Here is a 28,000-nt window from a genome sequence, read left to right as displayed (position 1 = left end):
ATCCAACCTCAAATAAAGTCCATTACAAACAACTGCAGGAGAATTGGGGATAGAGAGAAGACACTGGAGACGGAACTTCGGGAGGCGCCGAGAAGCCCTGCGGAGGCTGCGGTGGCGGGTTGCTCCCGCTCGGGTCCTCAACCCGCGGGCGGCCCCGATGTCCTGCCCTGCAGGCCAGGCCCCGCCCCTCCCCTGCGGGCCCAGCGCTTGACCCCGCCCCTCCCCGCCCACCCAGAGAACGAAGCCCCGCCCATAAAAGGCTTTCCCGCGGCTCGCCCCGCCCACCGCGGCCGGCAATTCCGAGGCCCCGCCCCCCCCCGGCCTGGGCCCCGCCCCGACGCCGACGTCAGCTGTTGTGTCTCGACTCCGCGGCGGCCGCAGCGGGTCCATTGCTCGGGGCGCCGGCCGCGGCCGGTGGAGGCGGCGGGGCGTGGGGACGCGGGCAGCGATCTGCGCCGCGCATCAGAGCGCGACGGGCTCTGTGTGGCCGGGAGGCAGCCGGGTCGTCGCCCGGGGCGGTCTCAGGCCTGTTCCTTGCCTGCTGCAGGACCGTCGCTCGCGCTCCCACCTCTCTCTGCGGAGACCGCGGCGCCGCCTGGGCCCGCCCGACGCCGGAGCCGCTGCGCTTCCGCCGCGCCCGGGAGGCCACGGGGCCTGGGCCCTGCCCGGGGCGGCTGCTCCCGGCGGCCCGGCCTCCTGAGACCGAGCTGTCGCGGGCCCTCCGTGGGAACGGCCTGGCTCTGGCCGCGCGGCCGCCGGGGGCCGGGTCTCCGAGCGCCGGGCTCCGGCCTCTGGACTACGAGGCCGCGCGAGGCTCAGCCTCCTCCGCAGCCCGGGCTCGGCCGCCGCCGGACCCCGTCCCCGCAGCCCACTCGTGAGCGGGAGCAGGCGCCGGGCAAGATGTGGCTGAAGCTTTTCTTCCTGCTGCTCTACTTCCTGGTCCTGTTCGTCTTGGCCCGGTTTTTCGAAGCCATTGTGTGGTACGAGACAGGCATCTTCGCCACCCAGCTGGTGGACCCGGTGGCGCTGAGCTTCAGGAAGCTCAAGACCATCCTGGAGTGCCGCGGGCTGGGCTATTCGGGGCTGCCCGAGAAGAAGGATGTCCGCGAGCTGGTGGAGAAGTCAGGCGAGTGCCGGTCTCCCGGGGTCCCCTCACCTGGGCAGCCACCGCACCTCCAGTACCTGGTCCCCCCTCATCCACCTGGGAAGGGACACCCGCACCTCCATTACCTGGTCACCCCTCCTCCACCTGGACAAGGGCATCCGCACCTCCAGTACCTGGTCACCCCTCCTCCACCTGGGAAGGGGCGACCGCACCTCCAGTACCTGGTCACCTCTCCTCCACCTGGGAAGGGACGCCCGCACCTCCAGTACCTGGTCATCCCTCATCCACCTGGGAAGGGGCGGCCTGCACCTCCGGTACCTGTTTACCCCTAGCTGGGAAGGGGCGTCCCGCACCTCTGGTACCTGGTTATCTCCCTCCTCCTGGGAAAGGGCGTCCTGTTCCTCCTGTACCGAGTTACTCCCCCTCTACCTGGGAGGAGGTGGCCTGTACCCACTGTACCTGGCACAACGACAGCTGGGAGAGCTGCCCAGCATTCTACAATAATATATGCGAATCCTAGTTTTGAGAAGGGCTGAAATTATTTGTTAGATGTTTTGGTATGTCTTTTTGAGGTAATTATAAAATGACAGTTTAAAACTAGCTTTCTAGCATTGTTTGTTAATTGAGTGATTTTTCTCAAAATTTGAAAATGTCAGTTAAAAGCATTATCAGGGGCTGGGGATGTGGCTCAAGCGGTAGCGCGCTCGCCTGGCATGCGTGCGGCCCGGGTTCGTTCCTCAGCACCACATACAAACAAAGATGTTGTGTCCGCCGAGAACTAAAAAATAAATATTAAAAATTCTCTCTCTCTCTCTCTCTCTCTCTCTCTCTCTCTCTCTCTCTCTCTCTCTCTCTCTTTCTCTCTCTCCCCCCCTCTCTCATTCTCTCTTAAAAAAAAAAAAAGCATTATCAGTTGAAATTCACAAAAATATAGGAAAAGAAAAAAAAATCCAAAGTCTGCAAATGTTTGTCACTTTAGCAATAACAAGCTACCTGGAGGGGAAGACATCACTAAATAATAAATATCAAAGAGGCATTTAATCCTAAGATTTCAACATAGGTTTGAACATTGCTAAAGTGGATACTATAGAGTCCTGGCTTTTCTTACTTGGAATTCAGTAAAAATGAGATGAAGTGTCTGTGTGAAACCTACTTTGTCCGTCTTGAGGTTATTTATATTTCTCTCTGGATTAAAAACTGTTGAATATCAACTTTTCATTGAGTGTCACAAGTACCCTTGCCTCTTAGTGGATTGAGGAATGGACTTCAAATAGTGCTAAGAGAATATTTAACACCTTAAAGAACATGTTTCCAGTAACTATTGGTTTGGGGTAGGGTTGGGTGAGAAATATGATTAATTTATTTCACTGCTGGATAAAATATATTTTGCTGAGGCACACTCCTGAGAGGAATGTGGTCAGAGAGGCGTCAGGAGTCTTGGAACTGTGGCTCTCCCTGGTTGTTTCAAGCCATCTGTCAGCAGTGTCTTTTACAGACCACTTTCCCCTGGGTTAGTACTTGTGTAGCCATGTAGTGTGACAGCCAAGACACAAACTGCAGAGCCTACTTCGTGCATACCTGTAGCTTACGGTCAGGAAACTCACTTCTCTGCACTGGGACACAGGAAGGAAACCCTTTCTGCAATGGCGATACTGTTTTCTTTTAGAGAAAGTATGCAGTGGGGTATTATTCCTGTCCCTTGTTTGCTGGCTGGTTTCTGATAACTTATTTCTACTACAAGGAAGAAATGGAGTCTGATGAATATAGTGTCTTGATGTGGAAATGAGAAGTGCCTTATCTGTGAAAGCAGAATCAGTTTTCATAGTAAAATAATTTGATCACACATTTTTTTCTTTTGACATTTATGACATTTATGGTTTCAGGCCTTCCTTTGGGCCTGAAACTCTTGTCACATTGAGTATACAAGGTATCCACATATAATTTATATGTATATAAAGACTATATACAACCTACAAAAATACAACTCAGATCACACATTTTTTAAAAATATTTATTTATGGGGCTGGGGCTTGGCTCAGTGGTAGAGCGCTTGTCTAGCATGCATGAGGCACTGGGTTAAATCCTCAGCACTACATAAAATAAATAAAATAAAGGCATTCTGTCTACCTACAACTACAAAAAAAAAAGTTTTAAAAAAATATCCACTATCTATTTTTAAAATATTTTTGTTGTTGGACACAATATCTTTATTTATTTTGATGTGGTGCTGAGGATCGAACCCAGGACCTCACATGTGCTAGGTGAGCGCTCTACCGCTGAGTCACAACCCTAGCCCCTCAGCTCACACATTTTTTCAGCAAAAATTTCTTGGGTATAGTAACTTAACTATCAAACTTAAGTAGTTGTTTTGAATGATTTTGCACTATACTTACTGCTTAATATTTAAGGCAAATGTTAAAGTAATGTGGCAAAAGTATTTTCCTTTCCTTTTCATTTGATGATACAAACTCTAAATTTACATTTTAAATTAGTGTATGAGTGTGGAGTTTGTTCTAAGAGATAAAGTTTTAACCTCCGAGTCATGGTTTATAACCATGCTGTTATTTTAAGCAGGGCTGATGGCAAATTCTCTGAAGCCTTTTCTCACTCTGTTAAGTCAGAGCATGTAAACCATATTGTTTGAAAATTATATGAAATCTAGACATGTGGACCTCATACTTTATTGGGATGGCATTTTGGAGTGGTACAAATTCAATTATTTATGAATAAATTAGTGATGACTCCACTAGAATATAGGCTAGACTCTTCTTTCTCCCCCAGTCCTAAGGATGGAACCCAGGGCCTCAAGCTTGATAGGCAAGCACTCTACTACTGAACTATACCCCCAAGCTTTTTTTTTTTTTTTTTTTTTTTATCTTGAGACAGTCTCACCAAGTTGTTGAGGCTGGCCTTGAGTTGTAATCCTCCTGCCTTGGGCTCCTGAGTTGCTAGGATTATGGTTGTGCACCATCTTGCCTGAAAAATTCTATTCTCTGAGAGGTGGATTTGTGTCTGTTTCATTCACTTTGATCTATAGTAAGGTCTTAGGTGTTTATTGACTATATGGCTCTTAAAGGGATGTATTCAGGTTCTGTTGTTCTTTCTGTAGAGTACAGTACTAGTACAATACATGGTTCTTCACTGTATACAGTGGAATTGACCATTGAGTCAGGACGTGGGACTGAGGAATCTCACCATTGTTGTTCTTTTCTTTAGGCGACTTGATGGAGGGTGAGCTCTATTCTGCTCTCAAGGAAGAGGAGGCCTCTGAATCCGTTTCCAGTACCAATTTCAGTGGTGAGATGCACTTCTACGAGCTGGTGGAAGACACAAAGGATGGCATCTGGCTGGTTCAGGTATCACAGATGGTGACAAATCCCTATGACTCAAGGACTTTATTAAAGGGGAATTATTCTAGCAAAATGGCTCATGCAGCCAGTGAAGCTTCTGTTTCCTTGTGTCATGTCTTAGACAGAGCTCAGTTCTCCTAGGGAGGCTACAGTGTCCACTTAAAGAGGTTTTTCTGAACAAGAAAATGAAAATTGAAGAATAGAAAAGGGAAAGTTGGGGAGGGGGTTGACTTTTTGTCAGAATCGGCAGGAGAAACCTCATTTTAGTTGTCATATCATCCTTGGGGTGATAAACATGTGCATGTGTTCCTTTTATTTAGTGATAGACAGTGTTTCTCTCAAGTTTTATTATTGTAGTTTGGAGTTCACCAATCCAAATACTGTTTGTGTCTAAGGGAGAGGGTCCTGATGTGAGAGCAAAGGGGCCTTCCATGGGGACAAGCTGGCGTGTGTCTGCAGGGAGGTGCGGAGGGCTGTGGGCAGTGCTCTTGTTCTGCTGAGGACGGGAGGTTCAGGTATTTAACTGTAGTCTTGACCATGTCCGAATTGGGAGGTTTAATTAGCATATTTGAATTCCAGAGCTCAAAGGCCTTTAAAAATTATTTCTTATGCTTCCCAAAGTACGGCACATGGTAACTGAGTAGGCAACATTATCATTATTATATTTTAATGTAAATGGGAATTACCTAGGTTATATTGAATGTACAATTTCATGAATATTGCTTAAGATAAAGCTAAAGTCACAAATTTTTAAGACGTGGGCTCACTTAAAGTAACATGTCGAGTAAATAAAGAGCGTGAACATGGCTAAAATGTGAAAAGGTGTGAATGGCAGAGACCTGGAAGCCACCTCAGCCAAACCTGCTCCAAGGCTCAGTGGCTTGCCCTGGGCGGTGGGGCCGTCCATCAGAGCGCTGACCCAGGGCCCATCCCGGGTCCCAGTCTCCCGTCACTGGTCCTGTCACTCACTGGGGTGATAGAGTTTGATTGGGGGGGCGGGTTATTAAAATAGCTTCTTCATGTTCTGAGGCAAAGACTGCAGAAGATGGCTTGGGGGAGAGGGAGAGAACCAGAGTTGAGCAGACTTCATTGCAGACCTGGTCCTGTCACCGACTTTCAGTGTGTGAGCAGGTAGATTTTCCAGTGCTCCTGGCTTCACATGGTACACATCTGAGAAAGACTGTGTCCCCCGTGCTGCGGGCTAGGACTCGTGCTTTCTTCTGAGGGTTGCGCTGGATATCTGCGGCCTTTCCTTCACAGTAACCTTGCTGTCGCATTGACCTTTTACCCTACAGACAGTCTAATGTTCAGCAGAGGGTGAACCTGAGAGGGATGGGTACAGTCTCTTATCCTTTCAAATTCTAGTTTATTTTTGAGTTCATTAATTGGAATTGAAAAAATAATCTGTAGCTTCTTTAAAGCTTTATAAGTAATTGTTATTCCATTTCTTTTCCCTGTTATTCATTTCTGATAGTCGGTCAAAGAAAATGTGCTGGTTTTGATGATCTTAGCTTTATTACTAAGTGTGAATTGAGTCCCACAGCTCTGTGTTCATGGTGTGAAAGGTCTAAATGCTTGTCATCACATTGACTGGTCCCATGAAAACCAATGGTAAAGATGCTGAGCACCTTGGAAACTTGGAAGAGCCACATCAAAAGCACAGACATTGTTTTGGTGCATCGAACGCGGCCAATAGCCAACACACGCATCCTGACTCACTAGTAGGCCTTATGTTCTCCTTTATAAATAATGGCCAGTGACCAAGTGGGGTGGCACACACCTGTAATCCCAGATCTCTGGGAGCGGAGGCAGGAGGATCACAAATTCAAAACCAGCCTGGGAAGCTTCATAAGACTGTTCTCAACAAACAAAGCAAATGATCTGCTATTTTTTTTGAGAGAGAGAGAGAGAGAGAGAGAGAATTTTTTAATATTTATTTTTTAGTTTTTGGTGGACACAACATCTTCATTTTTTATTTTTATGTGGTGCTGAGGATCGAACCCAGCTCCCTGTGCATGCCAGGCAAGTGCGCTACCTACCACTTGAGCCACATCCCCAGCCCCAATCTGCTATTTTTTGATGTCCTGTTAAAGATATCCATGGATAGACTCCCTTAGTATGTGATAAAATTATTCATTCAGTTTATCCAGCAGATACAGGTATGCCAGGCCCAGGTGCCAGGAGCACACGCCAGGCCAAGTTCTTGCTATTAGGTGGCTCACAGTCCAGGCCCACGGGGAGACACTGACGCCAGATGAAGGAACACTCCATAGGACATCAGTTAGTGGAAAGTGCTGCGAAGAGCAGGGAGCAGGCTAAGGAGATAGAATGGCAAAGAACTGTTGCACAAGGGGACACTTGAAGGAAGTGAAGAACACATAATGATTGTGAGTGTTAGCATCAAAGGTCCATTGACAACTAAGAAAAGATACCTATGTAAAAAAAATACCTCCTAAGAAGAGTGGAAGGTGTTTGTTTGGTCGTCTGTCTGTGGGAGAGAGGCAATGGAGAGACGGCTTGATCTTCCCAGGGACGCTCACTGTCACATGCTTGGCCACTGCTGGGCGCTTGGCCACTGCTGGGCGTGCGTTCCTTGGGACCTGTCAGATGGCAGACTTGGTCTAGAACAGTTTTTGCAGGACAGCTGAGAAGAGTGACAGTGCACCCTTGGTGGCGGGAACTGGCCAGCAGCTCATCAGCACAGACCCCTTGGGCTCAGCTCTCCAGTTGCTTTTGTTTTATTTTTTAAAAACACTCTATATAAAATTGAAAATATGTGCTAAAAGCAGAAGAGAAATATCCTCTCAGTCCCTTGTCATTCTTTGAGCTCAGATCATGCTAATCCAGCTTCTTAGAAAGGATAACTTTTAAGAATTTAGTTTTTAACTGAATTTTAGTTAAGATTCTTTTATATTTATTCTTTTTTGGGGGGGCAGGTAAGTAGGGATTGAACCCAGGGGCGCTCAGCTACTGAGCCACATCCCCAGCCCTATCTTGTATGTTTAGAGAAGGGTCTCACTGTGTTGCTTAGCACCTCACTTTTGCTGAGGCTTGCTTTGAAGTCATGATCCTCCTGCCTGAGTCTCCCCAGCTGCTGGGATTACAGGTGTGCACTATCATGCCAGGCTATGTTTATTCTTAAAGAAACTAATTTGTTTTTTAATTTTTTGAAGTCTGTAAGTAGTATTTTCATAATTAAAGATGCATTTGTTTGGGACTGGGGCTGTAGCTCAGTGATAGAGTGCTTGCCTCACAGGTGTGGACCCTGGGTTTGATCTTCAGCACCACATAAAAATAAATAATAAAGATATTGTGCCCATATACAACTAAAAATATTTTTTTAAATGCATTTGTTTTGGCCAGATCAGTCCTCTTGGAAAATGTCAAAACTTTCCTTGTCTCGCTTATATTCTTCACAGTGTGAAGTGAACGCAATTAATTTTGGTTTTCAAGGTAGCAAAATACATGTGACTTGTTTTAATAGTACCTGTGTATTCCATAAGGAAGCAGGTCCTCCTTATTTTTTTCTAACAGCTCTTTCTAACATTTTGAGTTTTCCTGCTTTATTCTTAACCTAAGCTCATATCTTTGATTAGCTGTTTATGTTCCAGTTTTGTGGATTCTTTGATTCTGCTACCACAGTCTTCTTGGCATCACAAGTAAAAGATGACAATCACTTTCCTTTGAGGAGACCTAGTCAGAGAGGCAGAAGGCAGGACGGGTAGGTGTCTGAAGTGGAGAAGTTGGCATGGTTGGTGGGGTTTGTGGATTTGTCTTCTCACATTCTAGTCCTCTGTTTGATTCTTGTCATAGTAAACAAAGGACATACTTGTTCCCTGCTGGCTGTCTTACATGACAGGGGGTTTAAAGTCACTGGGGTTGAGCAACAGTGAAAAGCACTGTGTGACTCCAAGTGCTGGGACACTTTGGTCAATATTTAATGTAGTTTTCCTGTTTAGCTAGAACTGTAAGTGATTGGTTCTAAACCTGTTTTGTGCAGGGAATGTGTAACTCCCTCATTCCGCAGTGCATTCTGGGAGCAATGTGCGTGGCAAGCCACTTCATCCTTGCACTGGTGCTGAGTTGTAAAGCCAGATCGTGAGGACACTGACAAGCACAATTAAAACGCCACTGAAATCTTGTCTTTGCCAGTCAATTTTAACTATTTTATATAGTTTTTGTACATATACTTAGGTTAGTCCATAATTTTTTTAAACATTTATTTTTCAGTTGTAGGTGAACACAGTACCCTTATTTTATTTTTTTGCGGTGTTGAGGATTGAACCCAGGTCAAGAAGGTTGGTGTGTCTTTGCAGAGCCAGGTGCTCCTTATGCTGTCTGTCCAAAAAACATCCCAGGCCACAGGCTGCTGGCGAAGGGACTTGGTTACAATGGAGGTCAAGAAGTTGGAGTCTCCTGGAGACTATGAAGTCAGGAGGAGGAAAACCAGTCTAAAACTGCAGAAAGCCCAAGTAGTTTTGGGCCTGACTTAGATCTGCATTGTGCGCCCTGTGGGCGGGGCAGACTTCTGCTGCAAGGGGCATCTCTGGAGACGTTGCCCTGAGAGTGGCTGGCACTGCCTCACTTGCCAGCCTGTGTGCCAGCCCTGCTCCCAGCCTGGGGTGCAAGCTGTACTCTCGCCCAGTTCTTCTCTAGTCTCTGAAAAGACTCCCCACGGGCAACCCAGCCTCCTTCCCAAGGTCCCAGTGTGGATGCCACTCAGAACCTGGTGCAGTTTCAGGACAGGGACTGTATGTCAGGGGCTTCTACTGGTGCCACACAGTTGTGGTAGGTCTCAGGGTGTTTAGTTCTGCAGTGTGACTCAGCCAGATAAGTTATTTTGTGAAAACAGCAATATTTTAAAAATTTTTATTTGTGTATTTACTCATTTATTTTGGTCCTGGGGAGTAGTGCTCTACCACTGAGCTACATCCCAGTCCTTTTTTTTAAATATTTTTTTAGTTGTAGATGGATACAATATCTTTATCTTATTTTTTAATTTTTATGCAGTGCTGAGGATCAAACCCAGGGCTTCACACATGCAAGGCAGGTGCTCTACCACTGAGCCACAACCCCAGCCCAACCCAGTCCTTTACAAAGTAAAGCTGCCCATGCCAACCTTGACTGTGGCACCCTGCTGCCTCAGCCTTCCGAGTGACTGGGATTGCAGGGCCGTCACCCCAGCAGCCATGAGGTTGTTAGAGTGACCATCTCACTCAGCACCCCCAGAGGGAGTCTGTGCTCAGCCAGCAGGTGCGTGACATGAGGGGGGGGGGAGCGGATGCGGGCTCCAATGCTCTGCAGAGGGCTGTGGGGTGTTGCGGTGCCGCGCTGGTGGTCGCCTTAGTGCCGTGCTCAGTCTGGGATCCTGAACTCCTCAAAAGCAGGTGGTAGAACAGATGCTGAGTAAAGGAGGCCCTGCACTGAGCAGTCATGTGCCCACCCCAGCGAAGCCACAGCTCTTCCCTGGCTTCTGCTGTCTGCTGGAGCAGCCCTCTTGTTCTTTTTCCCCCTCCTGACACTGAGCTCTGACCCCAAGGTACTTGTGTGGAAAGTAGGCATTTAACCGAAAGGTGCCCAGCACCTAGGACTATGCTGTACTGGCAGAAGCACCCTCTCAACTCCTCAAAGCCTTGTCCTAATAAACAGACCCAAAATGTCTGGATTGTTTGCTGCCTTGATCAAGAAATAGGAAATGTATGAAAACAAAAGTTTAAAAAATTAAGTAAAATTTTAAAAAGCAGGGAGTATGGTGATGTTAAGGCATAGAGACTTCTCAATGTCCTGAGGAATCAGAAAAATAAGTTCAAGATTTTTATGGTTATGTGACCAAAGGAAGAGTTACCATATGAACTCTTGAGTGGTAGCAGAAAAAGGAAACAAAGGTTGCCTTGTGCAGTCTCCTGGGACTCCAGTAGACTTGTAAGGTACGCTTGGGCCAAGGAAGGGGCAAAAGCTTAGGCCCTGGGGGTACTGTAGCCCTTGTGAACCTGCTCCAAAAGAACTTTTGCCCAGGACATGGTTTAGGTGTGAGGTACCCTGGAAAGCTCATGTGTGCGACAATGCAAGAAGTTTTATAGTGAGATGATCAGTTACGAGAGCCTTAACCTGATTAGTGCATTGACTGCATTAGCCAGGTGTGACTATAGGCAGGGAGGGTGTGGCCTGGGGAGGGGGTCACTGGGGTGCACCTTTGGGGTATATGTTTTATTCTTGGGAAGAGAAGCCCCCCACTTCCTGGTGTGCCACACACTTCTGCCATGAAGTTCTGCCTCACCTCAGGCCCTAAAAAAATGGAGCCAGCCTCTATGGACTGAGACTCTGACACCCAAATTTTCCTCCTCTAAAATTATCCTTATTGGGTCTTTTAGTCACAGCAGCAAAATAGCTGTGATTGAAACAACTTACTAAGTACGTGTACTTGAGTTGCCCTCTTCCTTTACCTGCGGAAGTGTTCTGGTACTTGAATAAGAGCTCATGTGTTCACTGCAGTCATAGCCTGAGACTGTACCTGTGAGCGCCACCCCAGGTTACAGGTGTTGGCCTGCATGTGTGTGTCTCAGTGTGAGGATGCTAATGTCTGGACAGTGCCATGCTGGCACACAGGTGGACCTCAAGTCCCTCACCCTGCTGGTGCCCTTTCTCTGCTCCTGCTGCCAACTGGCACTGGTCAGACTTCCCAGCTGAGAGGCCACAGTGAAGCAGATGCCCGCCTCTTGCCCGCCAGGGACAGGAGTGCCATCATTCCCTGAACCCACTGGACTCTACTTCCTGGAGGCCTTCTGTCCTCTGGAGGAACCCCAAAGCATGATGCTGTCACTTTAAGTTGAACAGTGTCTGCAGTGTGCTACTGAGGACAGTGACCTTGGCCTAGACACCCTTGAGTCAGTTATTTCATGATGACTGTAGATGTTTTTGGCTTTCCTTTAAATTCTGTTTATTTCTATGTTTTTGATTTAGCATCTTTTCCTTTTCACTGGTATATTCATTAAGATTTTTCTGTCATTCAAGGCAGGAAGGTGAGGGAATGAAGGGAGGAGAACTAACTACTGACATCCATAAACAAGGATTTAGGTATTATGAAAGACCATTTAGAATTTTTTTTAAGTCTGTTTCTTCTCTCAGTCATAATTGTGTGTGCAGACAGTGTGCAGATTTGAAGTCAGAGTTCCAGAATGTAAAATTAACTGAAGTTGTTCTTTTTATTTGTTGGATCTTTATGGTTGCTATTGAGAGATCATAGAAGGTACAATATTGACTTGGGCAGAGCATAGGGTGATGAGAAGCAGATGTCCCACTCTGGATCCACAGTGATGCTCTGAAAAAGTGAAATTTGAACTTGTTGAACTCTCATGTGATAACTGCCAGTTGGCTGTATTTGCCCTTTCTTTTCAGAGCAAAGAGAAAGAGGCCTCCTCCTTCCTGTGTAACTTTATTCTGGAGGAGAGAAGCCAGTAGAGAGTGTGGCCAGCTGTTTCATAGGGGTTGACTCCTCCTTCTGACTGACAGAATGTGGGAGTGTGGTGTACGGCGTTCTGTGTTTTGAGACTTTTCTGGTTGGTGGGTAGTGCCTTCAGTGAGAATTACAATGATAATATGACCATATGGTGCACTAAACAAGAACGAGGAACACAATATCTCTTTCAAAAACGTAGAATCATACTGTAGATATCAATGGTTTGATCTATTTTAAATAATTAAAGTCTTATTTTTTCTTTTTTGGGAATAGGTCATAGCAAATGACAGAAGTCCTTTGGTTGGTAAAATCCACTGGGAGAAAATGGTGAAAAAGGTGTCTCGATTTGGAATACGCACAGGCACTTTTAACTGCTCCAGTGACCCCAGGTGAGTGGGCTGGGCGGGGCTGGGTGGGAGTCCCGATGCAGGCAGTGCGGTTGGAGCCTGAGGGCACAGCTGTGAGGCTGGCACCCTGTGGGCCACGGGCACCACCAGCCTTCTTGGTGGTCTGGCATCTGCTGCTCTCTGCCCCTCTGCTGAGTCCTTCCCTCGGGTGCCTCTTGGGAGTGTCCTTGGTCCTTTTTGTATTCCTGAGGGAAGCTGTTCTGTTGAGGTGCTCTCCCATCTCCTGGCCTCTCATTTGCACTTCTTGTTATTTTTGTTTGCTTTACAACTGTCCCTAGTCCTAGGGTCACAGTGGGATCCGGCCACTGTTCCTGACCTTGGCCTCATCCTGCTCCGTTTCCTCGGAGGGGAGCCTCGGAGGTGCCCGCTGCCTTGTCATCGTCTCCAGAACTCCGTCTGTCACACTGTTTGTTTCACTTTTTATTATTATTTCTTTGAAATGCTCTTTTATTTCCATTTCTATTGTTACCAAGTCATAACGTACACTCCTTCATTTCATTATCCATTTGAGGACTACTAGATAAAAAGTCCACATCTCACACATTTCCTTCCATGCAGAGGAGGCAGGGATGTGCACGCAAGAGCCTGGGGTTGGTGGTTTCTAGTGCAGGTGATGTGCTGGCCAGCACCTGAGCTAGGAGAGACAGAGCTTCCTTCTGTCCCCAGATCCAAGGAAGCTTCTACCGCAGCTCACCCTGCGTCACTGTGGCCAGCACAGGGGTGGCAGGGCCACAGTGGATGACCTGCTGGCGGTAGACGCCCTCCTGAGCCGTGGCTGACTCCTTCCCTTCAGCCCCAGGTTTGCTCTTCCTAAGGCCCAGCCTGCTGGCCGTGGAGGGTGGAGCTGTGGAGTAGCTCCCCTGAGAGAGGGGACAGGAGGGAAGTTCCACCTCACTGCAGGAGCTCGCTCCTGTCCAGTGGCTTTTGTTGGAAGGCTCAGGACAGCCCAGAGGACAGCCTAGTCCTAACGTTATTGTGAAGAGGAGATCAGCCTGCATCCTGCCATTCCTTCACCTCGCATTGGGTTGGATTCCATCGTCCTCCTGGGGAGTCTCTGTGAAAGATTGTTTCCCCACACAGTGCTGGGACAAAGGACAGTGCTGACGAGTTTAATCTTTCCAGTAACGCCAGAAATTGGTGTGAATACCACTCTTTTACTGGAAAGTATACAGACTTCATTAAAAAAAAAAAAAACAATGAACGATGAACGAAACAGTGGTGCACTCCTGTAAGCTCAGCTACTGGGGAGGCTGAGGCAGGGGTGACAAGTTTCAGGCCAGCCTCACAACTTAGCAATACCCTGTCTCAAAGTAAAAGATGAAAACGCACTCAGGCACAGTGCTGGAGTGCTCCTGAGTTCAGTCTCCCCTGTTGCCTAATAAGTAAAACTAAATAATACGTTTCAAATATTGTAGTTTATAAATGGATTTGAAAATGTCAAATAAATTTTTTTTAAATATGAAGGTTAAACACATTACAATTTAATATGATTCTTAGGTGACAATACAGAATTCAAAATCTCCAACAATATAAAATGAAGAGACTTTATTAAATATGAAAAAGTGAAATAGTTTTTTCTTTTTTTAAGTGTATTCTTATAAAGCAGAGGGTATCAGAAGTGTCATAAGTCGTCCAGGAGATATTAATACAAATTTTCCTGACTTTCCTTTTTTTTTTTTCCTGTATCTTTTTGTTTTGTTTTGGTTTGGTTTTTGGTACCAGGATTCAACTCAGGGACGCTTAACCTGAGCCATATCCCCAGCCCTGTTTTTTGCTTTTTTGATACAGGATCTCACTAGGTTGCTTAAGTCTCCCTGAATTGCTGAGGCTGGCCTTAAACCTGTGATCCTCCTGCCTCAGCCTCCTGAGCTACTGGGAGTATGAGCGTGGCCACCATGCCTGGAACAGAAGCGGTTCTGAGGGACAGTGACATGTGTCAGTTTCAGTACCGCTGTGTAAACGTCTCCCCTGTGGAAGGGCTTCCACCTGGAGGAAGAACTGTTCTTGCCGTACCCGCTTAGGGTCATTTTTTCTTATTTTAGTGACTATGAGGATACAGAAGAACAAAATGCAGACATAGCGGACAAGGTGCTGAGAGTCTCCCTAAGGGCTGCACCTGTGGGTTACTTAAGGAGCATTTTGATCATTTATTTGAATAGTTGAGTTGTCAGTTTGCTCTGAGGTTTCTAAGAGCCAGACCCCTGCCCCTGCTGTCTGGGACTAGTCTTCTCTGGAGTGTCCTGGGGCAGGCTTCTCTATCGTGCTATCTTCTTGTACAGCTGCACCTTCCGGACCTATCCAGCTCCCCTGAGAATGCTCAGGGCCACCCCTCCATGCAGCCTCTGACCCTGTCCAGTGAGAGCAGCTATAGTTTCTTTCCCCAGACACTCAGCAGTGTCTGGTTCTAACTCCTCTTTTTCCCAACCAGGAGATGTACTTGAGGCCTGTCCTGCCAGGTCCTGTTGTGGAGACAGCAGGAGATGAACTGGTGCTTGTGTGCCTCTGACTGCAGGCGGTGAAGAGCCTGGGCGCTGCAGGGGCTGAGTGGGAGGCAGGGCAGCAGGCTCAGGGCTAGAGTGACAGGAAGCAGGGCCTTGGGACGTGCAGGAAAGGGGAGGGAAGAGGAGCCAGGAAAGCCGGGCCAGGGGCCTGGCCTGAAGAAATGGCCTGACGTTGACAAAAACACCAGGGCCTCTCTTGAAAACTAGCCTGCCACACCAGAGACCGGACCCAGACTCACCGGCCATGTTTCCTGTCATTTCTTGTCTCAATGTTCCCCAGGACATCTCAAAAGGTCTCTCAGAGCACGGAAGAATTTTGTTTTCACAGTGTGGTCATTGGATTTATTCTGACCTTTAAAAAGCTCTTACTTGAATTGGGCAGTAAGTATTTATTTTGATATAAGGTAATACAACATCCTTAAAAAGACAGATATTCAGTTAGTATTCATTTTTGTTAGCAGGAGAGTTTTAAGATCATTGGTGTTTTGGATCTCTTTAGACTAATTTTAGATGAATATACATTAGTAGCCTGGCATTTGTAGAGATATTTATTCCCCAAGTCTGGAAAATAAGATTTAATTTGAAAGATACATGATAACATATGGAATTTTCTTTCCTCAAATAATCTTAGATTCTGTCTAGAATAGACTTAAACTATCATTTACTCTGAATGGAAAAGGACGTACACAGAATACTTTTTTTTCCTTTCATTTACTTTAATTTTTAAAATTAATTTTTTTTTACTTATATATAACAGTGGAATGCATTACAATTCTTATTACACATATAGAGCACAATTTTTCATTTCTCTGGTTGTATACAAAATATATTCACACCAATTTGTGTCTTCATACCTGTTCTTTGGATAGTAATGATCATCACATTCCACCATCATTAATAACCCCATGCCCCCTCCCTTCCCCTCCAACCCCTCTGCCCTATCTAGAATTCATCTATTCCTCCCATGTTCTCCTCCCTATCCTACTATGAATCAGCCTCCTTATATCAAAGATAACATTTGGTATTTGTTTTTTTGGGATTGGCTAACTTCACTTAGCATTATCTTCTCTAACTCCACTCATTTACCTGCAAATGCCATGATTTTTTTTTTTTTAAGAGAGAGAGAGAGAGAGAGAGAATTTTTTTTTTAATATTTATTTTTTAGTTCTCGGCGGACACAACATCTTTGTTTGTATGTGGTGCTGGGGATCAAACCCGGGCCGCACGCATGCCAGGCGAGCGCGCTACCGCTTGAGCCACATCCCCAGCCCCAAATGCCATGATTTTATTCTCTTTTATTGCTGAGTGATATTCCATTGTGTATATATGCCACATTTTTTAATCCATTCATCCACTGAAGGGCACCTATTTTGGCTCCACAGTTTAGCTATTGTGAATTGTGCTGCTATAAACATTGATGTGGCTGAGTCCCTGTAGTATGCTGTTTTTAAGTCCTTTGGGTATAGACCGAGGAGAGGGATAGCTGGGTCAAATGGTGGTTCTATTCCCAATTTTCCAAGAAATCTCTATACTGCTTTCCATATTGGCTGTACCAATTTGCAGTCCCACCAGCAATGTTTGAGTGTACCTTTACTCCACATCCTCACCAACACTTATTGTTGTTAGTCTTCATAATGGCTGCCATTCTGACTGGAGTGAGATGAAATCTTAAGAGTGGTTTTGATTTGCATTTCTCTAGTTGCTAGTGATGATGAACATTTTTTCGTGTATTTGTTGATTGATTGTATATCCTCTTCTGAGAAGTGTCTGTTCAGGTCCTTGGTCCATTTGTTGATTGGGTTATTTGTTTTTTTAGTGCTTAGCTTTTTGAGTTCTTTATATACCCTAGAGATTAGTGCTCTATGTGATGTGTGAGGGGTAAAGATTTGCTCCCAAGATGTAGGCTCTCTATTCACCTCACAGATTGTTTCTTTTGCTGAGAAGAAACTTTTTAGTTTGAGTCCATCCCATTTATTGATTCTTGATTTTAATTCTTGTGCCACAGGAGTCTTATTAAGGAAGTTGGGGCCTGATCCCACATGATGAAGATTAGGGCCTATTTTTTCTTCTATTAGATGAAGAGTCTCTGGTTTTATTCCTAAGTCCTTGATCTATTTTGAGTTGAGTTTTGTGTATGGTGAGAGAAAGGGATTTAATTTCATTTTGTTGCATATGGATTTCCAGTTTACCCAGCACCATTTGTTGAAGAGGCCATCTTTTCTCTAATGCATATTCTTGGCACCTTTATCTAATATAAGATAATTGTAATTTCATGGGTGAGTATCTGTGTCCTCTGTTCTGTACTGTTGTCTACCAGTCTGTTTTGGTGCCAATTCCATGCTGGTTTTTGTTACAATTGCTCTGTAGTATAGTTTAAGGTCTTATATAGCAATTCACTCTTCCTGCTAAGGATTGCTATAGCTACTCTGGGTCTCTTATTTTTCCAGATGAATTTCATGATTGCTTTTTCTATTTCTATGAGGAATGTCATTGGAATTTTGATTGGAATTGCAATCAATCTGAATAGTGCTTTTGGAAGTATGGTCATTTTGGTAATATTAATTCTGCCTATCCACGAGCAAGGTAGATCTTTCCATCTTCTAAGGTCTTCTTTGATTTCTTTCTTTAGGGTTCTGTAATTTTCCTTATATAGATCTTTCACCTCTTTTTTTTTTTTTTGCTTTTTTATATGAAGAAACATGTGCACTGATTATTTTACTTGTTCTACAGAGTGAGGCTTTCTGTCATAGACACTGTCACTTAACTTATGACACAGTTAGAACCACGTCATCATAGGAAGAGGAAAAGAGTGGCCAGGAGTAGACTTGTGCCTTCACGAGGGTCACTTGCAGTTAGATGTTAAAGCTGCTTCATGATATTTCAGAGGTAAAGAAAGCCATCATCGGGACTGAGGTTGTGGCTCAGTGGTAGAGCGCTCGCCTAGCACATTCGAGGCCCTGGGTTCAACCCTCAGCACCACACAAAAATAAAATAAATGTATCATGTCCAACTACAACTAAAAAATAAATATTAAAAAAAGAAAACCAGGGCTGGGGATGTGGCTCAAGCGGTGGCGCGCTCGCCTGGCATGCGTGCGGCCCGGGTTCGATCCTCAGCACCACATACCAACAAAGATGTTGTGTCCGCCGAGAACTAAAAAATAAATATTAAAAATTAAAAAAAAAAGAAAACCATCATCAATGTGCATTTGACTTACTGCTTTTTTTGGCAAGGGTAAAAATAGAATTTGTGTCAATGAGTTATTACTTTGCATTGAACAAATACAGTGGTAAGTGATTGAAGATACTTTATTTTTGGTAATAGATACTTTTCAAATCATTTCACTTAAAACAATACTGAAAAGTCATTTGGTCATGCCAGAGTTTCTTGGAGTCAACATTGCTAAGGATGCTTTTAAGATGTGACATGTTGTCTTCATTTATCTTAGATTGTATCACAAAATTAAGTTAGTTGTATTGGGCTGGGGCTGCAGCTCTGTGGTAAGTGTTTGCCTCACATGTGGAATGCACTGGGTTCAAACCTCAGCAGCACATAAAAATAAATACATAAAAAGATATTGTGTCCATTTACAACTAAAATTTTTTTAAAGCCATATGCCACACATCAAGATTTTCTCAGTCTGATTATATGAATGTGTAATATGCTAATTTAATTAATAAAATAAAATCCTTGCTTTCTAAGTTAAGCATAACACCCAGGATTTTTACATCAGTATTCTGAGTAGCAAAATAAGAAACATTACTATTCATTTACAAATCTGTAAAAAAAATATCTGTATGGTAGACTTTTTTTTTTTTTTACAAATTTATTAGAAATTTTGTATATCAAAATCCACATGATTCTTGGAAAGGAATACAAGCTAAACAAGTGACTCAATTTTAAATTCTTCCACATTTACTGTGCTGAAAAAGTGAGGACCATTCTGGACTGAATGTCAGTCTCAATACTTCAGGACTCTGTTTCCTCTGTTAAATGACCCTCATCATGGTCTTCACAGAAGAGGGAAGAGACCGTAGTAAACAGGGGACTTGGGGCAGTGTTTTTTCTGGGGTCGCTATGTGCTGTGCACACCCAGAATCCGCGCTGGGGAACTGATAGCTGGTAGCTGCTCGTGAGGCAGGACTCCTGCCTCCCACAACCAAATCCCGGCTCAGTGTGTGAGTGATCTGATTCCCTTGACTTTAGGGCTTTTCAAGAGATACTTTTTTAAATTATAAATTTAAAGATAGAAACATAAAACTATAGAAAAAGAGCTTGCTTTTCTTTCCTTTTCTGGGACAGAGGATTGAACCAGAGGTACTCTATTACTGAGCTACATTCCCCCAGTCCTTTTTTAAAAATTCTGAGTCAGTGTCTTGATAAATTGCCCAGACTGGCCTGAAATGTATGATCATCCTGCCTTGGCCTCCAGAGTCACTAGGAGCATAGGTGTGGTCACCATGTCCTGCTAAAGCTTGCTTTTTCTTGCACAAATTCCCAGCATCCTTCCTGCTTCGAGATGATTTGGGAGTCACTTGGTTTGGGGGAGAGGAGTCTTTCAGAAGCTGAAGAAACCTACCAAGGGAAAGCAGCTCAGCCATTGACTCCTGGTTCTCTCTTACAGATACTGCAGGAGAAGAGGCTGGGTGCGGTCCACTCTCATCATGTCTGTCCCTCAAACCAGTACTTCTAAAGGGAAAGTCATGCTCAAGGAGTACAGTGGCCGCAAGATTGAAGTAGAGCACATATTTAAATGGATCACTGCCCATGCAGCTTCTCGGATCAAAACCATTTATAATGCTGACCATTTGAAAGAAGAATGGAATAAAAGTGATCAGTATTGGGTAAAGATATACCTGTTTGCAAACCTTGACCAGCCGCCAGCCTTCTTCTCTGCACTGAGTATAAAATTTACAGGGAGAGTTGAGTTTATTTTTGTGAATGTGGAAAATTGGGACAACAAGAGTTACATGACAGATATTGGTGTATATAACATGCCATCATACATACTTAGAACTCCCGAAGGAATTTACAGGTATGGAAACCACACAGGTGAATTTATATCCCTTCAGGCCATGGACTCATTTTTGCGCTCATTGCAGCCGGAAGTAAATGATCTGTTTGTTCTGAGCTTGGTTCTCGTCAATCTTATGGCTTGGATGGATTTGTTCATTACACAAGGAGCTACCATAAAGCGGTTTGTGGTTCTCATAAGCACGCTGGGGACATACAACTCGCTGCTGATCATCTCCTGGCTGCCCGTGCTGGGCTTCCTGCAGCTGCCTTACTTGGACAGCTTTTACGAGTACAGCCTCAAGTTGCTGAGGTACTCCAACACCACCACTCTGGCCTCGTGGGTGAGGGCCGACTGGATCTTCTACTCCTCACACCCGGCGCTCTTCCTCGGCACCTACCTTGGACATGGCTTGCTCATTGACTACTTCGAGAAGAAGAGGCGGCGAAGCAACGCAGATGAGGTCAACGCCAACAACTTGGAGTGGTTGTCCAGCCTGTGGGACTGGTACACCAGCTGCCTCTTCCACCCCATCGCCTCTTTGCAGCACTTCCCCGTGGACTCGGACTGGGATGAGGACCCCGACCTGTTCCTGGAGCGGCTGGCCTTCCCCGACCTCTGGCTGCACCCTCTGATTCCCACCGACTACATCAAGAGCTTGCCCATGTGGCGGTTTACCTGCCTTGGGGCGCGCTCCGAGGAGGACCTGTCGGAGGGGTCCCAGGACACGGAGAACGACTCGGACGGCGAGGGCGCGGACTCGGGGAGCCCTGAGCAGGGAACCCTGGGGGGCGCACAGAGCAACCACCCCGGCGGGGCCTGCGCAGGGGCCTGCGAGGCCTGCGGGACCAGCCCTCGCGCGCCGGGCGCCGAGGACTCACAGCCCGAGGACGCGCAGCCGGACTGGGGCGCCTGGCCGGCCACTGTGCTCCGCAGCACCGAGTGTGTGGTCTGCCTGGAGAACTTCGAGCGCGGCTGTCTGCTGGCAGGGCTGCCCTGCGGCCACGCCTTCCATCAGGGCTGCATCCTGATGTGGCTGGCGGGCGGCCGGCACTGCTGCCCGGTTTGCCGCTGGCCCTCCTACAAGAAGAAGCCGTCCCGCGCGCCACGCCCGCCCGCACCCGACTTGGCCCCGGCCTAGGCCTAGCCGCCCCGCGATCTGCTGGTCCCGCCTCCCTGTGGCTTGGTGCAGTCTGGTATCCTGCAACGCCGCCCTCTGTGACGGTTTGCTTGGTTGCCTTGCGTGTCAGTTGAATGCATACTTAATTGTAAAGACTTACTTACAACCTTGGAAACTCAGAAGTTCGTGTTTTTTTGTAAGCACAAAAGAATATGATAGAAATTAATCCTAGCAAGATACCAGGCAGGGTCAGTTCTAATGGAATCGAGCCGGTTTCTTTCCTAATGTTTCCTCCCTTTTTACAATCTCTGTCCACACCTCTTGGTTAAATAATGTATGCTCTGAGACATGAAATTAAAACAGACCTACAAAATAAATTATTTTAAAACCAGAAGATTGCAAGTTTTCCAATGTTAAGTTGTTTTGGATGAGGTGGCCGGTTTCTGTAGGTATTTTGTCAAACGTGACTCCGTGGGGAAAAAGGTAGAAATTGTGTTGCTGACACTGGCCAGAGGGGGTGTCAGCCCCCCTTTAGCTTGGTTAGCTGTGGAGGGAAGGGGCTTCATTTCATGGAGGGCTGCGTTATAAGGATTGATTTATTATCACTTAGCATATTCGTCTTAAGAAAATGAGCTACAGCGTATTCACACAAAAAGTACTTTGTTTTAACTGACTTTTTATTTTGAAAAATTTTAAGAGTAAAGTTGAAATCTTTGTACCATAAGCATCCATTTCTCTTTGTCTAATTCACCAGTTCATATTTCTTACATTTGCTTCATCAATTCTATGTATAGGTGAATATTTTTTATATTATTTTTGTTTGTCTGCTGGTCCTTTTAGAAATGTGAGTCATCATGATGCCTCACTCCTAAATGCTTACCACCTACCTCCTGAGCAAGGGCATTCCTGGCATCCCTGCAGGAATGTATGATCCACACACCCCAGCTGCTCCCAGAGGTTTTTACAGAATTCTTGCTTTTATAGAATTCTTGCTTTTATAGAATTCTTGCTTTGTTTCTGTTGTGAACTTGGAGGTTGACGTTCTCCTTTCGTCCCATCCTCTGTGCCCTTCTATTTTAACAGGACTTGGGTGGAGCCCAGGACCTCATGCAGTCTAGGCAAACACTCATATCGAGCCACAACCCCCGGTCATCCTTTCCTGATAGCACTCTTTTTGGAGTGTGTAAATGCTGAGGGCCATTACCAAGTAGGTATTGACGCATCGTAATCCTTGCCAGTGTACCCCATGTTAAATGGACTTGCCTTGGAAATTTGCTGCGACCTTGCTTGTGTGTTTGAGAAAGATGACCCTGCTCAAGGTGATCGAGGGTGGATCCAGGTTTGAGGAAGTATCCCCGTCCTTGGGTTTAGGGTGTTCCCGGTTTAAGGCGTTTCCCGGTTTAAGAATATGGGTTTTAGGGAAGTTGAGGTTGAAGATTATGGCTGCTGGGATTAGGGTGTTTCTCGTGAGATTCAAATGGGATTTGAAAAAAGCCTCGTGGAGTAGGTGAAGTGTGCGGGCAGATGGAGACCGCCCCTGAACGTGTGTGGAGGCTGGTGTGAGATCCGGAATAAAGAATTGCTGTTTGAACCTACAAAGCTGTGTGGTGGCTGGTGATTCTGTGCCAAGCCGAGACATTGGCACTTGGCTTTTGGCATGTAAAGGCAGTGACGGAATGCTCTGCATTCTGGTTTTGTTTGTTTCTGTCACAATGTGATGTGGATCAAGGAGTGCTGTCTGGGTGATGTATACTTCCCATGTGCACAATACCAGAATGCTCATGACATTATTTGGTTCCACTGCTGGTGCTGAGGTAGTTAAAGTGACATCCGCCTCCTCTTTCCACGTGAGATGTGTCTTCTGAGAAGGAATGCACGGCCACCTGAACATCCTGCTCTCTGTCTAGTGGCTTTAATACCCACTGGTGATAATCAGTTGTTAGGCATCACGATGGGGATTTTCTAATCCATCTGTCACTACGCACACGAGCTGGTATTCTTTTGTGAAGAGCTTTTCATTGTTCTTCTATACGTTGAATATTTTGGACTTACCCAATTCTTTTTATATTCTGTGTTAGGACTCATTATTCTTTTTGATACTCCAGTGACACCACACTTGGCTACAGCGGGCTTCCACTCTGGTCTTAGTCCATTTGATAGGTTCCCTTCGGTCTTGAAGTACTTCCTGGCTTTTTACTTCAGATGTCTCAGACTCACTTTGAATTTTTCTGGCTCTTTTTTTCAAAGTACCAGAGTCTCATGGTTGGCTTTTGGATCCTTAATTGACTGCTGCCCAAAACGGTAAGAAAATAAAATCTCATTCTGAATTGCCTCTAGGATACTAACGTTTTCTTCTTGCATGATACATTGGGCTTTATCTTCAAATACAAAGGGAAAAACAGATGCCCCTCGACTTTCAATGGAGTAATGTCCCAATCACCAACCCTGTCATAAATTGAAAATACTGTATGTGGCAGATACACTGAACGCACTAACCTACCAGATGCCATAGCTACATGGCACCTGTGGACTGTCGGTGGCTCTCCCTGGGGTTCCTGTGGCTGGCAGTTCCAGCTCACTGTGGATGCTCAGCATTGCCAGGATATCAAGCTGCATGTCACCAGCCTGGGAGGAGAGAAGAATTAGAGTGCATTTCCTGTTCTGCCAAAGCATATCTGTGGCACCATTGTAAAGACAAAATATTGAAAGTCAACCTGTCAGGATCCATCTATAGTAAGTTCCAGCAGTTATACGTGGCGTTTCCCAGGGTGCTGCCTTGGGCCACAGCAGATGGCTCCCCAGTGGCCAGCAGAGGCCCTCCCAGCGTCCAGTTTTGTATTCACCCCTCTGCTGGACAGCTCCCTCCAGATGCCTGTTGGTACTACAGCTTTCCACTCTTGCCACGCCCAGTCCTCCTGTGTGCACGTTCACACACGCATGTGAACATCAGAGGTCAGGAGGGGCTGGTTCAGGGCTGGGCCAGGAGAGTGCAAGGGAAAGCCAGCTTCATACTGAAGGGACACATCAGGTATCCTGTGTGCTGGTTGCCATGGAGCCGGTTATGAAATGGATACAAAGTGTGGGAGCTTTTGTCAGATTTTTCTCAACCTTCAGGGAACTGAAGGTTGACAGTCTCTAAACTGTTTGAAAACAAAAGCCTCCCTGGGAATCAGTTCTAACTTCCCTTTTGCTGTCTGAACTCTACGACTTTGTCTTTGTGAAAGGACTTCACAAAACTCCAAATAAGTTACCCCAGAAATATGTTACCAGAACTTGCTTTCCAGCAAACACATGCTCACAATACATCCCCAACTGAAGAGCTCATGGAATGTGTACCAGCAGTGACACTGACTAAACGTGCCCACACAAAGGTCGCTTTTATATTGTACAAAAATAAAATAACTTCTCCCTGTAGAAGTTAATGCCCAATGCAACAACTGACCACAAAGCTGGTGAGGTGCATTGGGCATTAACTTCTACAGGGAGTCAGGGAGCTGGGCCTGGTGGTGCACTGTAACCCTAGGTGACTCAGGAGGCCGAGGCAGGAGGAGCACAGGTTCAAGGCTAGCTGGGTAAGTAGCAAGGCCCGCTCTCAAAAGACAAAGTGCTAGGGTGCAGCTTATGATAAATGGCCCCTGTGTTCAATCTCCAGTACTGGAGGAAAAAAATAAGGAAGTCAAGGAAGGATGTCTGTGCTTCTCAACTCCCAAAATGAGTTTTCCAGAAAATAGGAAATTTCCCCTTTGTCAAGATTAGTGACTCCCCTCTCAAGGTTAGTAATTAATCTCGCTGTCAGGCTGGTCTGGGTCTGAGTCTCGCCCTCTGACCCTCCATCAGGGCTGGTGCTGTCACGAGACACCTGCGTGGCACGAGGGCGAGGTGTCAGGTCTGGTTCTCCGGCTCCCTTTCTTTGGATTATTGGCCGGCCTTGGCTATGGCCAGCCCCTTCCCCACTCCACAGCTTGTGTGTAGCTCCTGTCCTCTAGACGGGAAGCCAGATCACAGCTCATTCGGGCGCTCTGCGTTCACTTGGGTGTCCTGTGCCCACACCTGTTTTCAACATGCCGGAAATGGGAGCATCTGAGGGCTGGGAATGCGGCCAGTAGAGGGTGCGCCTGGCGTGCCTGAGTCCCTGGGTCCAACCGCAGCACCGTAAGGACTCATTGAGGGTAAGTGTGTAATGGGATGGAAAGTGTGTAACAGGGATGGTAAGTGCAGCGGGGATGGAAGGTGTGTAACTGGGATGATAAGTGTGTAACGGACATGAGCAGCTCTAGCAGCTTGCTGCTCAGGGCCCTTCCCCACTGGAGGGGCTGTGACGGGTAGCACATGCCCCTGGCTCCGGGTCATCCCCGTCCTGGGTGCTGCAGGCCGTGCTGCACTGCTTGGTGCTACTGGCCCTTCCCCCCCGCGGGCCCTTCTGCAGGAATGCGGAGTGTTTCCCTGAGCTTCCAGATTCATCCCCATGAAGCTCAGGTCCCCTTCCTCTCATACCCTCATTAGCATTGAATGCCCTCTTTTGTGAAGTGCCTATCCAAACTTTTTACTCAATCCAAAAATGCCATGAACTTATAGGTGTCCTTTATATATGCTGGATATGAGTGGTTTGTTAGAAACATGTAAGAGTCTGTGATTTTCACTTTCTTAATGGCATCTTTTGATGAATACAAGCTTTTGATGAATACAAAGCTTATAGGGTTTGCATGCTGGAGATGACCCTGCACTGACAAAAGAAATTTAAGATCTAAATATGACAGACACATTATAGTCACAGATTTGAGAACTCAACACAGTAAAGATGTCAGGACCCCAAATTGATGAATAGATGTAGCACAGCCCTTATCACCAAAGGCCAGTGAGTAAAAACACTATATTCCTGTGTGTAAGCAGCAACTAGAAAATGAAATTTGTAAAACACTATCATTACAATAGCATGAGAAAAGCAACACTCAAGAATAATCTGAAAGAAAGAGGTACAAGACCCTTTTACACAAAGCACAGGTGATAAGATCTGAAGATCTGAAGGGGAAAGGAGAAGGGGGAAAGAGGTGGGGGAAAGAGAGACACCATATTCATGGACTGGAAGACTCAATATTATAAATATATCAATTCTCCCCAAAAGTGATCTGTAGACTTACTATGATCTCAATTAAAACTCCAGAAGGGTCAGGCACAGTGGCACACGCCTGTAATCCCAGTAGCTCAGGAGGCTGAGGCAGGAGGATAATGTGTTCAAAGTCAGCCTCAGCAAAAGCGAGGCACTGAGAAACTCAGTGAGACCCTGTCTCTAAATAAAATACAAAATAGGGCTGGGATGTCACTCAGTGGCCGAGTTCAATCCCTAGTACCAAAAACAAAAAACAACAACAAAAAATACACCCAACCTCCAGAGGATTTTTGGTGGTAGATTTTGATAAACTAATTTGCAATTTTTGTTTGAAGTATTTACATGACAGTGGTGGATTTAGGTTACCTGATATCAACTATATTATAAAATTCTAATAACGAAAATATTGTGGTATTGGTGTTGTGTTCTTGGAGGGACCAAAGAAACAGAGCACAGAACCCAGTAGCAGAAACACACACAAACACTGTCACCTCACTTACATGCACTGTGATTCAGTGGGGAAATTATGTCCTTCCCATTAAATTTAGCCAGGTCAATTTTTATGTCCATAAGAAAAATATGATTTTATGATCTCTACCCAATACCACACACAAAAGTTAACCCAAGATGGACTGAAGACTGAAACAAAACATAAGTTAACAAAAAGTTAATCAAATTTCAATTAGCTAGAAGGAAAAAAATGTTGAATTGGACTTCTAAAACTTTGAGAATTGTTTTCTAGTTGCTGCTTACACACAGGAAAACAGTGTTTTTACTCACTGGACTTTGGTGATAGGGACTGTGCTACATTTGTTCATCAATTTGGGGGCCCTGACATCTTTACTGTGTTGTGTTCTCAAATCTGTGACTATAATTAAAGATCTTTAATTTCTTTTGTCAGTGCAGGGTCATCTCCAGCATGCAAACCCTATAAGCTTTGTTTTAAATTTATGCCTGAGTATTTCACTCTTGAGTGATATCAATAGTATCATATGTTTAATTTTGGTGTCCATGTGTTCATTGCTTTATATGGAAAATATACATACATAAAATCATTTTGCAAATTTATCTTTATTTAGTGAACTAGCTTGTCGCTCTGGGAGTTTTTGACAAGATTTCTCAGGATTTCGGCATAGAGGTCCTGCCACCTTTAAGTAGCAAGTTTGATTTCTTCCTTGCTGACCTGCCACAGAGCCCTGTACCTCAGGCATCATGCTGCATGGGGCGTAGGCACCCAGGCTCATGGGGAATGTCCAGGCTTCCACCACCAAGTCTGATGTTAGCTGTAGGTTTTTTCAAAGATGAGCTTTACTAAGGAAGTTCCTGTTTTTGTTTTTCTGAGAGGTTTCTTTAATTTGCTTTGTTTTAATTATGAAGGGACATTTAATTTTGCCAAATGCTTTTTCTGTACTGATTAATATGGCCATGTAAGTTTTCTCCTTTATCCTGCAAATATCCAGATTCCACTGATTTTTTAAGAGAGAGAGAGAGAGAGAGAGAGAGAGAGAGACAGAGAGAGAATTTTCATATTTTTTAGTTTTTGGCGGACACAACATCTTTGTTTGTATGTGGTGCTGAGGATTGAACCCGGGCCGCACGCATGCCAGGCGAGCGCGCTACCTACCGCTTGAGCCACATCCCCAGCCCTACACTAATTTTTAAAAAACTACTGAGCTGTAGGTGGGCATGGTGCCACATGCCTGTAATCCCAGCAGTTTAGGAGTCTGAGGCAGGAGGATTGCAAGTTCAAGGCCAGCCTCAGCAATTTAGTGAGGCCTAACCAACTGAGTAAGTCCTTATCTCGAAAAACCAAAAACAAAACAGAAAAAATTAAGAAGTAAAGGGGCTACAGATGTAGCTTAAGAGCAAAGTGCCCTGGGTTCAATATCTAGTCCAAAAAAATTATTTTGAGCTGTTTTGCATTCCTGGGGGTATAATTC

At 45.5% G+C, this 28,000-nt stretch overlaps 1 protein-coding gene across 1 annotated transcript; it reads left to right on the top strand.

Annotated features, from left to right (window-relative positions):
* The first annotated feature begins 386 nt into the window (after positions 1 to 386).
* Positions 387 to 21,913, top strand: Rnf103 (ring finger protein 103). Its single transcript, XM_026409473.1, has 4 exons — positions 387 to 1,126; positions 4,322 to 4,461; positions 12,185 to 12,300; positions 19,444 to 21,913. Exons 1-4 carry the CDS (start codon positions 901 to 903, stop codon positions 20,972 to 20,974), a joined length of 2,013 nt encoding a protein of 670 aa, XP_026265258.1. The 5' UTR covers positions 387 to 900; the 3' UTR covers positions 20,975 to 21,913.
* Positions 21,914 to 28,000: the final 6,087 nt, after the last annotated feature.

Source organism: Urocitellus parryii, chromosome 12 (genome assembly GCF_045843805.1).
Source record: "Urocitellus parryii isolate mUroPar1 chromosome 12, mUroPar1.hap1, whole genome shotgun sequence".
Taxonomy (NCBI): domain Eukaryota; kingdom Metazoa; phylum Chordata; class Mammalia; order Rodentia; family Sciuridae; genus Urocitellus; species Urocitellus parryii.
The sequence above is the reverse complement of the archived record's forward strand: the minus strand, read 5'-3'. Positions and strand labels throughout refer to the sequence as shown.